The following is a 13,618-nucleotide window of genomic DNA, read 5'->3' on the forward strand; positions in this document are numbered from 1 at the left end:
CTCAATTACACTGTTTGGTTGAAGGGAATTGCAATTTACACTGTTTGGTTGAAGGGAAGTGCAATTCCATCGAATTGCAATTCCCTCCATTTGAAGAATTTCAAATTGCAATTCATAGGGCCCCCTATGAAAACCACCACTACTACTGCTGCTGCTATCTCTGCCGCTACCACTACCACTACCACTACTACGGCTACTACGACTACTACTACCACGACCGCTACCACTACCACTACCACTACCACTACCACTACTACTACGACTACTACGACTACTACGACTACTACTACTACGACCACTACCACTACCACTACCACTACCACTACCACTACCACTACTACTACTAATTATTACTTTATTTCCACTTCTTTTCCCACCGAATTACAATTTCTTTTCTTCCAACCAAACGCCCTAATAATCCTATCTCATAATTAGTCTTCTCTATTAGAGTAAGTTGATCACCTCGATCAAAACTTATGTACTCTTTAATGAGTACGTACTTTATTTACTCAAAAATAGTTTCCTTGAGACTGTCATTCTTAACAAGAAATTTTGTCTTTTATCATTATTCTTAGTACTATAAATAGAGATATTTATAGTAGAGAAATATAAAGAGCTAATTACCCCCACATTAGCTTGGTTTTTAGAGTCTAACATTGGCTCCTTAGTAGACTGAGCTATGCAAATTTGTTTTGTGAAACTTTATAGCAATTCTACACTTCGTCAATACATACTCAATAGTGAAATATATTTCAACCAAATTGATTACCTCAATCACTAAGGTTTCCTTTTAGACAAGAATCCTAGATTTTCAAATAACTCAATTAAGATTTTAATTAAATAATAATAAATGCTCATTGGCAGCAAGCCATAAAGATAATGTTTTTTATTGCATAATACTTTGAGTTGAACAACATAATCATAGGTTTCACATAATATTCTTGAGAGAAATTAATCTCATATGCAAAGAATATATTCAAACTAGCATTTATTAGAGAATAATTTATCTATAGAAATTTCAATAAAGTGAATTCAACATATAGCTCTAACATCTTAAAATTATATAAACCTTATTTCTTTCTTTTATTTTTCTCATTTTTAAAGAATTTAGAAAGTAACTAATACAAACTATTCAATTCACAAGACTTAAATTTTTAACATCCTTTGAAAGTTAATCTCACTTTAGGTTATTGAGGATCAAGTGACACTTTAACTAGCTAGCGTGCATGATCAACACACTACTTTGTTGAAATTCACTGCTCGAGTCGTGAAATCGAAATTTTCTTAAAAATCACATTCCTAGACAGAGAATTTAAGAATAATTTTAAACTTTCCACTAAGGAATTATAATTTTTAAATTATAACCTTTGAAATATGTTAGTCACCTTTATACAAATAATTTCAGTATATCATGTAAATCTCTACAATCATGTGACAATAATATCTATGCATCTCATATTAATTATTGAAAGAACAAATAGTCTCTAATAATAAATAGTAAAATTGTAATCTAAGTCTTTAATTGATGATTGCAATATATGCAATATCTTCATGTAACAAATTAAAGATATTAAAGATTTTTTACTTATTTTTCTCATTCACTTTTATTGACAGCCAATTATAAATAAACATAAGGGAAAATGACATTTTTCCTCCTAAGTTATATGTATATAGCATTTTTTCCCTTGAGTTATTTATTTATCCACATTTGTCCCCTAAGTTATGTTAAAAGTGACAATTTTCCTCCTTTTATGTTAGATAAACATTTTTACCATTAAAAATAAGTATTTCATTCATTTTTCTTTCCAACAAATTAATGCTTATATGTATAGATGACTACGGTTTTGTCGAACCTAACCGTACACTGTAGCAACCGAACAGAAACAATAGAGATAGTTCTGGTTATGATTCAAAACCGAAAAAATAAAATAAAATAAAATAATTGTTGAATTTAGACTATTTTAAAAATAAGAAATAGAATTTAAAAAAATATATAAATAAATAAATTTTGAATCGGTTGTTCAAACCGAAATTGAAACCTTCCTAAACGGTTCTAGTACTGATTTATCATTTTCAAGAAACGTGAACTGAAATTTTCCAATTTTGAAGGGATAAATTCAGCCTTAGTATATAGAATAGTATATTTATTATATATCAATTTTTTAAAATGATGACATGGGTTGTAAACTTGTAACTGTAGCAAGTTTGCAATCTCGACAAAAGCTTGCCATAGCTCCTTCTCTAGGGCAGCCTTTTGCACATTTTTTTTATTTTTTTATTTCTTTATTTTTTTTTTAATTTTGTTTTGATGTGATATGAAAGTGGAACCCCTTTTAAAAGTGAGAGATTATTGTAAGAATGTGAAGAAAATAACAAAGAACCTGGAGAGTGTGGTCGAGTAGAAGGGACTCATTCACTCTTAACCAAAGGTTAAGGGTACCATCCTTGGCTTTGGAAATGAAGCTGTCTTAAATCTCCAAGTCAGGAGGTGCCTACAATCCAATGAGGGGACCCTGGGTTTGTATGCCAAAAAAAAATAGGGTTCAATCATTGACTTTAGAATGGAACAACCTAAAATCTGCAGTTCAACTGTCCCACTCCCACTCAAAAGAACGAAGAATGAGGGGTTCGTATGCCCACAAAAAAAAAAAGAAAATACTCAAAAGAACGAAGAATGAGGGAATGGAGCAAACGATCAGAAGGAAAAGAAAACAAAGAAATTACAAATATGGTGATGTAGAAATAGAATTCACAAATGAGAGAGTATGTATTGGAAGAATAAATTCAGCCTTATTATATAGTATATTTATTATATATCACTTTGTGTGCATAGCACAACACATAAACAGAAGGAAACCCGAGAGGTTGAATACTTAACCGCAAGTACCCTACGCCCCCCGCTCCACTGAAGGCGGGAATGCATTTTTATTGGATATTGTCGCAGTTCATATCGCCTCCAAACTGAAAACCCAGATTAACACCACACTTCCCTGGGATATCCATGGCGCGGCTAATTTGCTCCTCACCCACACCGTGAAACACGGTTTTCAAGCACGCACAGGCCTTCTGCACATCCTCCCTGCCATAATCCCAGCTCAGCAGGTTCTTCAGGCCGCCACAGCAGGGCGTTGGCACGTCCAGTCCTCCACCGACCACATACTTGTAGCATGGTATGAGCGCGTTGAACACCGTTGAACAGGTTATTTCCGCCACCACTGACGGCGGAGTTGGTGCAAGTAGCGCCGCTATGGAGGTGAGAAGCAGCCATGCTAGGCTTAGGTTCACTGAGTGTGCCATTCCGATCCGGTCCGCTGTTTTGTTTTACATTTTCATTTTGGTTTTCAATCCAAGGTTTTAAAGCATGGATGCAGGGTTATTTTATTCACGTACACGTCTTGTTTTGGTATTCACGTAAATGCAATGTTCATAAGTTGCAGCTACTTTTCTGTTAGAATCCACTATTCATATATGTATGGAAAATAATAATGCACTTAACTAGTTTATTAATTTATTTTGGGAGAAAATTGCATTTTTTCATCCCTAGCTAAGTTATAGGGTAATTGTAGAATTCGTTCCTAGATAAGTGTTGATGGTGCTCATTTTTCACTCCTAAATTATCATTGGTGTTGCAGTTTCATCCTTTTATTAACATTTTTTTACTCACTTTTCGTTCCTAAGCTATACTAAAGTTGTACATCCCTAATGTTTTGCTATAGTAAAGAGATAAAAAGTGTAACACCAATGATAACTTAGAGACCAAAAGTGGGCATACCAATAATTAGAAACCAATTATTCAATTATCACATAATTTAGGGATGAAAAATACAATTTCTCTTTATTTTGGTGCCGACGTAAACTACCATTACTTTGAGATAAATGACCTTATGATATAAAAATTATGCTTTACACACTCTTCTACCGTCCTTTCATATATTGGGGATTTAAATTTTTGTAGCTGATAGGTTATATGTCTTGGGTCCGTGCTAGCGTTTATAGTCAAGTCGGATCGAGTGGTTTGGATTTTGGCCTACGGGTCGGGGTCAAACCCAAGATGGGTCAAACCAATAGTTATGCTGTGCAATCGAATGTACCATGCGCATGGTGCATACGGTTCAAAACGACGTCGTTTTGATTAAAAACGCGCGTCCCACTTTAAAAAAAAAATCAGGTTCGACTCTCAGCAATAGCATTATTGTGGATATATAGTTATGAAATTGTGGATATATAGTTATGAAATTATGGTTATATAGTTATGAATTTATGGATATTTAGTTCATTCATTGTGGATATTTAGTTCAATTATATATTGTGGATATTTAGTTCATTCATTGTGAATTTTTACTTCATTCATTCATTCATTGTGGATTTTTACTTCATTCATTCACTGTGGATATATAGTTATGAAATTCTGGATATATAGTTATGAAATTGTGGTTATATAGTTATGAATTTATGGATATTTAGTTCATTCATTGTGGATATTTAGTTCAATCATATATTGTGGATTTTTACTTCATTCATTCATTCATTGTGGATTTTTACTTCATTCATTCATTCATTGTGGATTTTTAATTCATTCATTCACTGTGGATATATAGTTATGAAATTCTGGATATATAGTTATGAAATTGTGGTTATATAGTTATGAATTTCTGGATATATAAAAATGCTATTGTCGAGAATCGAACCTGATTTCTCCTTTAAGTGGGACGCGCGTTTTTTTAACCAAAACGGCGCCGTTTTGCAACCGTATGCACCTTGCAAGGTGCATTCGGTTGCACAGCATAATTTGCGGGGTCAAACCCGCCACCTCTTGATCCTATAAAAAGGCTTCTAGCCCACTAATTGAGGGACTTTTGGTTCATTCTCCATGATCCCCCTCTCTCTAAGCTATGTTTCTCCCCCTTCCCTCTACAAAAATACAAAAGAACATATATGAATAAAATACCAACTTTACCCTATATTCTTCTTGTTCATACACATTCATATTACATACAGTACATGCACGTTGGAATTAGTACTATCAAATGGCGCCGTCTGTGGGGAACCGAGCAAAGAGCTCGGTTCCTACCATCAAAGAAAAAGCTACACAAAGAGCTGCTGGAAAATTCTGGAAATCAGCAAGAATTCTGGGAATTTTCTGGGAATGGAAGGTTTGAACCCAAGTTTTCTCCCGTTCAGGCCTGTGCCCCGATCACTGCACCACCCTATCTATTGGTGTACATCCTCTGTTCATTGCAACTTGAAGGAAAATCGCTGGAGCCGAAGGAAGACATGCCCGCCGTCCACGCCAAGGCTTCGTCGTCATCATTGCCACAATCCTCTTTTACCTCGCCGCCGATTGCTTGTCAACGACCAGTGTGCCTCATTGCTGTTGTCGCGGCCTACATGCACCACCGCTCGCCATCGTCGCCGCCATCATCGGACCAGTCGCCGGGTTCGAGGTGAAGAGTACCACCGCCATTCCCTCCCTCTCTCGCCACTTCCAAAAGTGCCATGCATGTCATCCACCTTCATCATCCGCCCGCCGCCGTAGAAGCCAAAAGCTTAGGAGCCTTCCGTCTCTAGCTGGGTATCTCTTGATCGTGTTTTTCCTCTCCACGCATTTCCAGTATGGGCTCTGTGTCAGTAAATATATTTGCAAGCGCATTAGCATTTGGATGAGAGTCCAATTGGAAATTCGTACGAGTGTATTTGTAAACACCGTCGGTTCTTGAAGGGATTGCGATGATGGTGATAAAGCTTGGTGGTGATCTGATCGACAGCATACTTCCGGCGGAGCAGCACCAACACCATGACCGAGATCCTACTTTCATCAAAGTTCTATTTGCTGGAATTTCCTAGTGGCCGACAAGAGTGTTGGAATGATCAAGTATTGCATGTGAATCCATTATTAAAAGAAGAAAAATTAGAGGTGATGGGGCGGTGGAGTGAAAAGCTAGAAGAAAATTAAAGTGGGGCTTTATGGTGGTTGGCAGTCTGCACACATGCAACGGAAAATGTAAATTAAATAAGGATTTTAGAGTTTATAGCTCTATAATGTAATTTTTAAAAATTGTAATTTTTAAAAATGGTAATTAGAGTTAGCCGTAGAATTCCAAAATGTAGAATGTAGAGGCTAACTTGTAGTTTTGTACAAGTTATACGCTTGTACTTGAAAATTGTAATAACACAGTTAATTGTAATAGGTCCGGTTAGGTTGGTATTTTCACCACCGGCACCCTAAGCTCGGACAGGTCGGTCTGGCTTACGACTACAATGTCGTTAAACTTTTTCCGGCCCCAACAGATGAGGGTGACAGCCCGACGATCACAACGTCGCTTAAACTTGACCGGTAACACCAGTGACAATTTTTCCGGTCCCAACCGAAGAGGGTGACAGCCCGACGACCACAACGTCGCTTAAACTTGACCGGTAACACCGGTGACAATTTTTCCGGTCCCAACCGATGAGGGCGAAAGCCCGACGACCACAACGTCGCTTAAACTTGACCGGTAACACCGGTGAGAATTTTTCCGGTCCCAATCGATGAGGGCGATAGCCCGACGACCACAATGTCGCTTAAACTTATCCGGTAACACCGGTGACGGCGATAACCCGACGACTAGTAATGTCGCTTGAACTTCCACCGCACCAAGATTGAAGTAGACAAGGTTCCTATAGCTTCAGTTCCAGATGGGTTTCCAAGTCCGGTTAGGTCGGCATTGCCACCACCGACTTGGTCAGTTCGAGATCACAACTCGGTTTCAAGCCCTACAAGTTAGGCATTTTAAAAAACCAGTTAGGGTGGCCTTGCAACCACTGGCACTTTGAGACCGGATAGGTCAGCATTGCCACCTCCAGCGTTCTAAAGACCAGTTAGGTTGGCCTCGCCACCACTAGCACTCTTAAGTCCGGACCGGTCGTCATCATTACAACCACCGGCGCTCTAAGTCCGGTTAGGTAGGTATTGCCACCACCGGCTTGGTCAGTTCGAGATCACGTCTCGAACTACGCATTTTTGGACTGGGTAGGTTGGCTTTGCTACCACTGGCGTTTTAAGACCAGTTAGGTTGGCCTCGCCACCACTGGCACTCTACGATCGGTTAGGTTGGCTTTACCACCACCGGTGTTTTAAGATCAGTTAGGTTGCCTCGCCACCACTGGCACTCTACGATCGGTTAGGTTGGCGTTGCCACCACCGGCGCTTTAAGACCAGTTAGGTTTGCCTCACCACCACTGGCACTCTACGATCGATTAGGTTGGCCTTGCCACCACCAGTCCAGGTAGCCGAGATCGTATCTCGGCTTCGAGACGTACGAGTTAGAGATTGTTTACCCGATCTCATTAGAAACCCGATCACTTGATCGGTAGCCCGTAAACCCTCTACTCGACTAGAGGTCCGATCACTCGATCGGTCAGTTCAAAATTCGTAAAGTTCCAAAAGTCCTTTAAATTAGGCAAGTCGACCGGTAGTGCACCGACACTTTGAGCACGGTCGAGTCACCTCCCGGTCATCGACGTTATAGGTGTAGCCTAGTGCACTCGCACCGCGGACACGGTCAGGCCATTTCCCGATCGTCGACGTTGTGGGTGTAGCCTGGTGCACTCGCACCGCGGACCCGGTCGGGTCATTACCCGATCACGATCAAAGTTAGTAAGGCGAACTCGATAACCCATCGTATCTACTCCCTTATACTGACGAGTCTCGCACCTAAGGGAGTGGGGGCTACATCGATAGAATAGCTCGTTCACTTCTTAGTTTTACCAAGTGGATCGGTCGAACTGCGTTCGTTTACCGAAGCGCTTAGCTCGCTCGTCAATCAAATCGCGTTCATTTTCACCAAAGCGCTTTAGCTCGTTCGCCGGTCGAATCGCGTTTGTCTCATCAAAGAGCTTAGCTCGTTTGTCGGTCGAATTGCGTCCTTGTCGCCAAAAGCGCTTAGCTCGTTTGTTGGTTGAATTGCGTTCGTTTTCACCAAAGCGCTTTAGCTCGTTCGCCGGTCGAATCACCTTTGTCTCACAAAAACTCTTAGCTCGCTCGTTGATCGAATTGCGTTCGTATCACCAAAAGCGCTTAGATCGTTTGTTGGTCGAATCACGTTCGTTTTTCTGAGCGGATATGTCGAATCGCATTCTTTTTCCCGAGCGGATATTTCGAATTGCGTTTGTTTCACCAAAGAGTTTAGCTCGCTTATCGATTGAATCGCGTTCGTGTTCGTGTCGCCAAAACGTTTAGCTCGTTCGTTGGTCAAATCACGTTCGTTTTCTCGAGCAAATCGGTCGAATCGCATTTGTCTCACCAAAGCGCTTAGCTCGTTCGTCGGTCGAATTGCGTTCGTGTCGCCAAAAGCGCTTAGCTCGTTCGTTGGTTGAATCGCGTTCGTTTCGCCCAAGCAAATCCAGTATCTCGATCGTAAGCAAATCCAATCTCGTAATTGGTAAAATAGATCTCCAGAATGCAATCAGTTCAACCACTCGGTCACGTTCAACAGTCTAGTCGTTGTACCAGCAGAGTTTGACCATTTTCAAATCGCGTTGCAAGTCTGACCCCTAGGTCGGGCAGCATCTTTTGGTCCACCAGATTGTGTTTAGCGTTGTACTCTTTTTTCCTTGGCTGAAATTTTTTCCCACTGGGTTTTTTGTTAGCCTAAGGTTTTTAACGAGGCAACCGGCACATGTCACGGACCGTGTAACCAGTTTTTTCCAGCCCGAACCCTTCCTCGCTAACTCGTCGTCAGGACACGGGCTGGAGGGGCTTAATTATAGGTTATATACCCCGGGTCTATGCTAGCATTTATAGTCAGGTCTAATCGAGCGGTACGGGTTTTGACCTACGGGTCGGGGTCAAAGGTGACGGGTCAAACCCGAGATGGATCAAACCCGCCACCTCCTTGACACTATAAAAGGGCTTCTAGCCCACTAATTGAGTGACTTTTGGTTCATTCTCCATGATCCCCCCCCCCCCCCCCCCCTCTCTCTCTATGCTATGTTTCTCCCCCTTCCCTCTACAAAAATACAGAAGAACATATATGAATAAAATACCCACTTTATTCTATATTCTTCTTGTTCATACACATTCATATTACATATACGTGGGAATTAGTACTATCAGTAACTATTAATGATCACCACAATACAATTGCAATTTCTTGAATATATCTCATATCTCATATCTTGATAGGTTAAATGGATAACGACTTAAAGCTTAGGCAAAAGCTAAGTGCAAGATATGATTATAGTTTCAAGGGCTATAGCATAGAGAGAGAGGGGGATCATGGACGCATAAGAGGACGTGGACGGGGTGTACCACCTCCTGTGGAACCTATTGTAGCACCTCATCGTACTGCAGTATCTCCACCTATTGTGTCACCTGCTTCTATTGGTTCACCAAGTGATTTGCCGATTACATCACCATCAGACTCTACTGCTCTACCCACATCCTCATCAGTTGCAGGATCATCTATTGGTTGTGATTTGCCTACTATTCATGTAGAGGCTGATAGGTAAAAATGTGTTATTATGTTAACATTTATGTGTATATTACTTTTATCTTTATTCATCTCTTATATATGTACAGGTTGATACCTTCTAACCCATGTTCAGCTACAATGTCAAAAATATTCATGAAATTGATTCATCCGAATCGATATAATTGGAAGAATGTATCTACTGAGTACAAAGAGTCGTACTTTGAGGAATTTAAGGTAAATTCTGACTTTTAATATTTAATTTGACAAGATTTTTAGATTGGTTTACTTGCAAATGCAACTAGAATACTTAGTGTGGGAAATGCTAAAAAATTTGCTGAAAATTAGATTGGTTAACGCTGAAAATTAGATTGGTTAGTGCTGAAATGCTGAAAATTAGATTGGTTAGTGCTGAAATGCTGAAAATTAGATTGGTTAGTGTTGAAATGCTGAAAATTAGATTGGTTAATGCTGAAAATTAGATTGGTTAGTGCTGAAATGCTGAAAATTAGATTGGTTAGTGCTGAAATGCTGAAAATTACATTGGTTAATTTGTGCATTTTGCTGGTAAACTATTTTGAAAATATTCAGTTTCTGATGTAAAAAAATTGGTCAGTTACTTGTCAATCTCTTTTGCCCAATGCATTTTATGAATGGTGTTATTCTAATTTATCAACTGTGTTTTGCTTTAATTTGATGACGTTGTAATGTTACAGAAATTTTACAAGTGGGATGCAACCATTGACACACAAGTTCACAAAGCCTTTTTAACACAAGCAGGCTCACGCTATTCAGATATGATCTCCAGATTCAAGACGAAACGGACTTCAACTGGGAGGCCAGCTTCTGTACCTGAAGAAACATGGCGCATTTGGGAGGCATATTGGGATAGGCCAGAGGTGAAAGCTAAATCTGAACAAGCACGCAAGAATAGAATGAGTGAGGTGGAAGGACCTGGTACGAGATGTTCTCGACATACCGGAGGATCTAGATAAACTATTGAGCATTGTCACAAGTTTGGTAATACATTTAACTTAAACCAATTTATTATTTGTATATATTTTACAAGTTAAGTATCATTTTATTGTTCGTGCTTGTTTAATAGCGGGATGATCTTCAAAAGGAGCCTAATCTGTTTGAGTGCTTCGAGCAAATCCACAAAAAGAAGAATGGTATGTTCGTTGATTCGAGGTCAAAGAGAATCACTGTAAGTATAACGTAACAATCATATATATTGTTAAATAGATAAATTTTTTATATGCCTTTTTATATTTCTTTTATTTTGTATATGTTTTTAATTGTAGGACGAAATACAAGCACGACATGCGGCTGCAACACAAGAAGCTGAAGGGTCAACTGAGCCACCAAGTATAAACATGTCACAGCTATATGTGGATGTTGTTGGCGGGATAAAGAAACAGCGTATTTATGGCTTAGGGACTAAGGCATCCTCATTTATCCGCGAGAATAGTTGTGGATCATTTGCTACTTCACAACTTCGCCAAGATGAAATGAAGGAGATGGTCAATCAACATATAGAGACTATGCGAGCTGAGATGGAGGCTGAGATGGAGGCTAAAGTGCAGGCTAAAATTGCAAGTTTGATGGATGAGTTGCGTCGCAATGGGATGTTATCCACGTCTATGTCATCACCTCCAACTACTCAAGTTGAACAATCTGCTAATTCAAATGATGAAAACTTAGGAGATGATTAGTTTATGTTTATTAATATATTTGGTACTGTTGTTATTCTGAATGATTAGATTAACATTATACAGCGGTTTACTTTTGTTATTGTTATTGAGTACGATTGTTTTCATATAATATATTTTACAATTATATTATTGGTGTAGTATATTATATATATATATTTTGCAGGTATGAGATTTTTATTAACACCACCGCCGGACCACCGCTACACCCTAACCCTAACCCTAAGCCTCATCCCCAACCCGTGAACACCACCGCCGGACCACCGCTACACCGCCGTCGCTACAGCCGGAGCTACCGCCGCCGTTGCCGGTCTGCTGTTCGCCGTCGCTGAGAGCGCGCGCGAGAGAGAGAGAGAGCTCGAGAGAGAGAGAGAGAGGTAGCGTGAGTGAGAGGTATGATAAGTGCTTAATTGTCTATATTTTCTCCCCTTTCACTAAGCCATTTTGCTCATATATTCTTCCAAATTTCATGAGATTAGGACTAAATTGTGTTATTTTGCAAGGAGTTTGGTTTGAAAAGCATTGGAAGCAAAGTTGAGTATTTTCAGGCATTTTGGTGGACATTGGAGTCAAATGGAGCGTTTTGGATGCATTAGAAGTCAATGGGAGCCAAGGAGAAGCTAAGAGGATGGCTAAAACACTTCAAAAGGAGCCTAAGAGTGGTGTTTTCAATGGTGTTGGTCATTTGGGCAAACCAAAACAAAAGAGGAGCAAAAGATCAATGCATTGCAATTTTCGCTCATTTCGACCACTGTTCGGTATTTTGACTATATCTCAGCCTAGGAGTGTTGAAATGAAGTGATTCTTGTTCCATTGGAAAGAAGACTCAAAGGGATACAATTCTTATAAATACATCAAAGTCTAAAAAGGAAGCCACAGGGGTCCAAATTGTCCTTGAAGTTGAAGTTCCAAACTGACAAACCAAAGCTGACCACTGTTTGGTTTTTGGACCATATCTCGGCCTAGGAATGTCCAAATGAAGTGATTCTTGCAGCATTGGAAAGAAGACTCAAAGGGCTACAACTTTCATGAAGACCATAGTTCCAAAATCGGACGTTTTGAAGGCCAAAAGACACGGCCAAGTGCACGGCCGTGTCTGTGGCCGTGTATTTTCTGTGCATTCCAGTAGCTACTGCTATTTTGGACACGGCCAGGGACATGGCCATGTCCCTGGCCGTGTCACCTCTGCTGCAACTTTTTATAAGCTCCGTTTTTTGTCATTTTTACTTGGTTTTGACTCTTGTTAGAACCCTAGACACTCTCTTTCATTCTCCTTCATATTTTTAGGTTAGAATAGGCTTAGATTTATGTTTCTTAACACTTTTGAAGCTTGTAATCTTGGATTTGAAGCTTGGATTCCAACATTTCAAGATTCCACCATCCATTTTCAATAGAGAAGCTTTTCTTCCTTTTATCTCTTTATTTTGCAAGATTTATGTTTGTTACTTATGCTTTTGTGTTCTTTATGCTATTTAATCATGAGTAGTTAGTTTATGGACTTGAGTTAGGGTTGTATTATCTATCTTGATGCTTGATTTGTGATTATTGCAAAAATGGGAAGAACTCCAACCTAGGGTTCATGTGTTTGTGAAGGTTTTGTATTTATATCTTGTTAATGTTTGATGTACACATTCATTAGCTTGTTTTTGGAGGATTCCTTGCCTCAACGAGAGTTGGGTGATGAATCCAAGCCACCCCTTGCATAGACCCGATTTCTTCCTACGAAAATAGGGGAAATTGGGGGCTTTAGATGCTTTTGTGCTTGATGGACTTGGAATTGATTCACCACGAAAGTGGGGCAATTTCTTGTTCTAATCCTTGTTTATTAATCACGAAAATGGTTCATAGACTAGGATACCTACGTGCATTCCCGCTTGATTCCTTGCTTACTTGTTCTCCCTAATCCCTTAGGTTGTTAAAGCATCTAGATGATAATGCACCCTAGCTTGAGTCCTATTTCTTTATTTTGTGTTTATATTTGTGTATATGTGTTAGTCTTATCATTTCCTTAAACTTGTAATTTGCTTAGCTTCTTGTTGATTTCCTTATGCTAGTGCCTAGTTTATTAGAATTGCATATTGCGTTCCATATCCCCCAATCCCCTGAGGACGACATTACACACCCGAGCTCACATCTTATTTTTGCTACACATCAAGGTAGAAGTTGTGGGCACCTTTTGTTGAGCTTTGGGTCATCTCCTACCATGCCTAGAAGGTCAAGCTTTGCTAGAAAAGCGGAATGGGTGGATACCCACTACCTTGTTCTTGAAGGTAAAGCCTTTGATCCAGAATCTTTTTCTAGTTCCTTGTTGGATATGCTTAGGTATCAAGGTTTGTTGGATGGGTTTCTCGCCATAAGGGCCGAGACATACCCGAGTTTGGTGAAAGAGTTTTACCGTCACATGGTTGTGACGAAGGAGGGTGAAAGGCTTGAAATCACCTCTAAGGTGAGAGGTGT

At 39.6% G+C, this 13,618-nt stretch overlaps 1 protein-coding gene across 1 annotated transcript; it reads right to left on the minus strand.

Annotated features, from left to right (window-relative positions):
* Positions 1-2,703: 2,703 nt before the first annotated feature.
* Positions 2,704-3,324, minus strand: LOC109174376 (non-specific lipid-transfer protein 1-like). Its single transcript, XM_019323616.1, has one exon. It carries the CDS (start codon positions 3,295-3,297, stop codon positions 2,926-2,928), a length of 372 nt encoding a protein of 123 aa, XP_019179161.1. The 5' UTR covers positions 3,298-3,324; the 3' UTR covers positions 2,704-2,925.
* Between the last annotated feature and the right edge of the window lie 10,294 nt (positions 3,325-13,618).

This window comes from Ipomoea nil, unplaced genomic scaffold, assembly GCF_001879475.1.
Source record: "Ipomoea nil cultivar Tokyo-kokei standard unplaced genomic scaffold, Asagao_1.1 scaffold0642, whole genome shotgun sequence".
NCBI classification, from domain to species: domain Eukaryota; kingdom Viridiplantae; phylum Streptophyta; class Magnoliopsida; order Solanales; family Convolvulaceae; genus Ipomoea; species Ipomoea nil.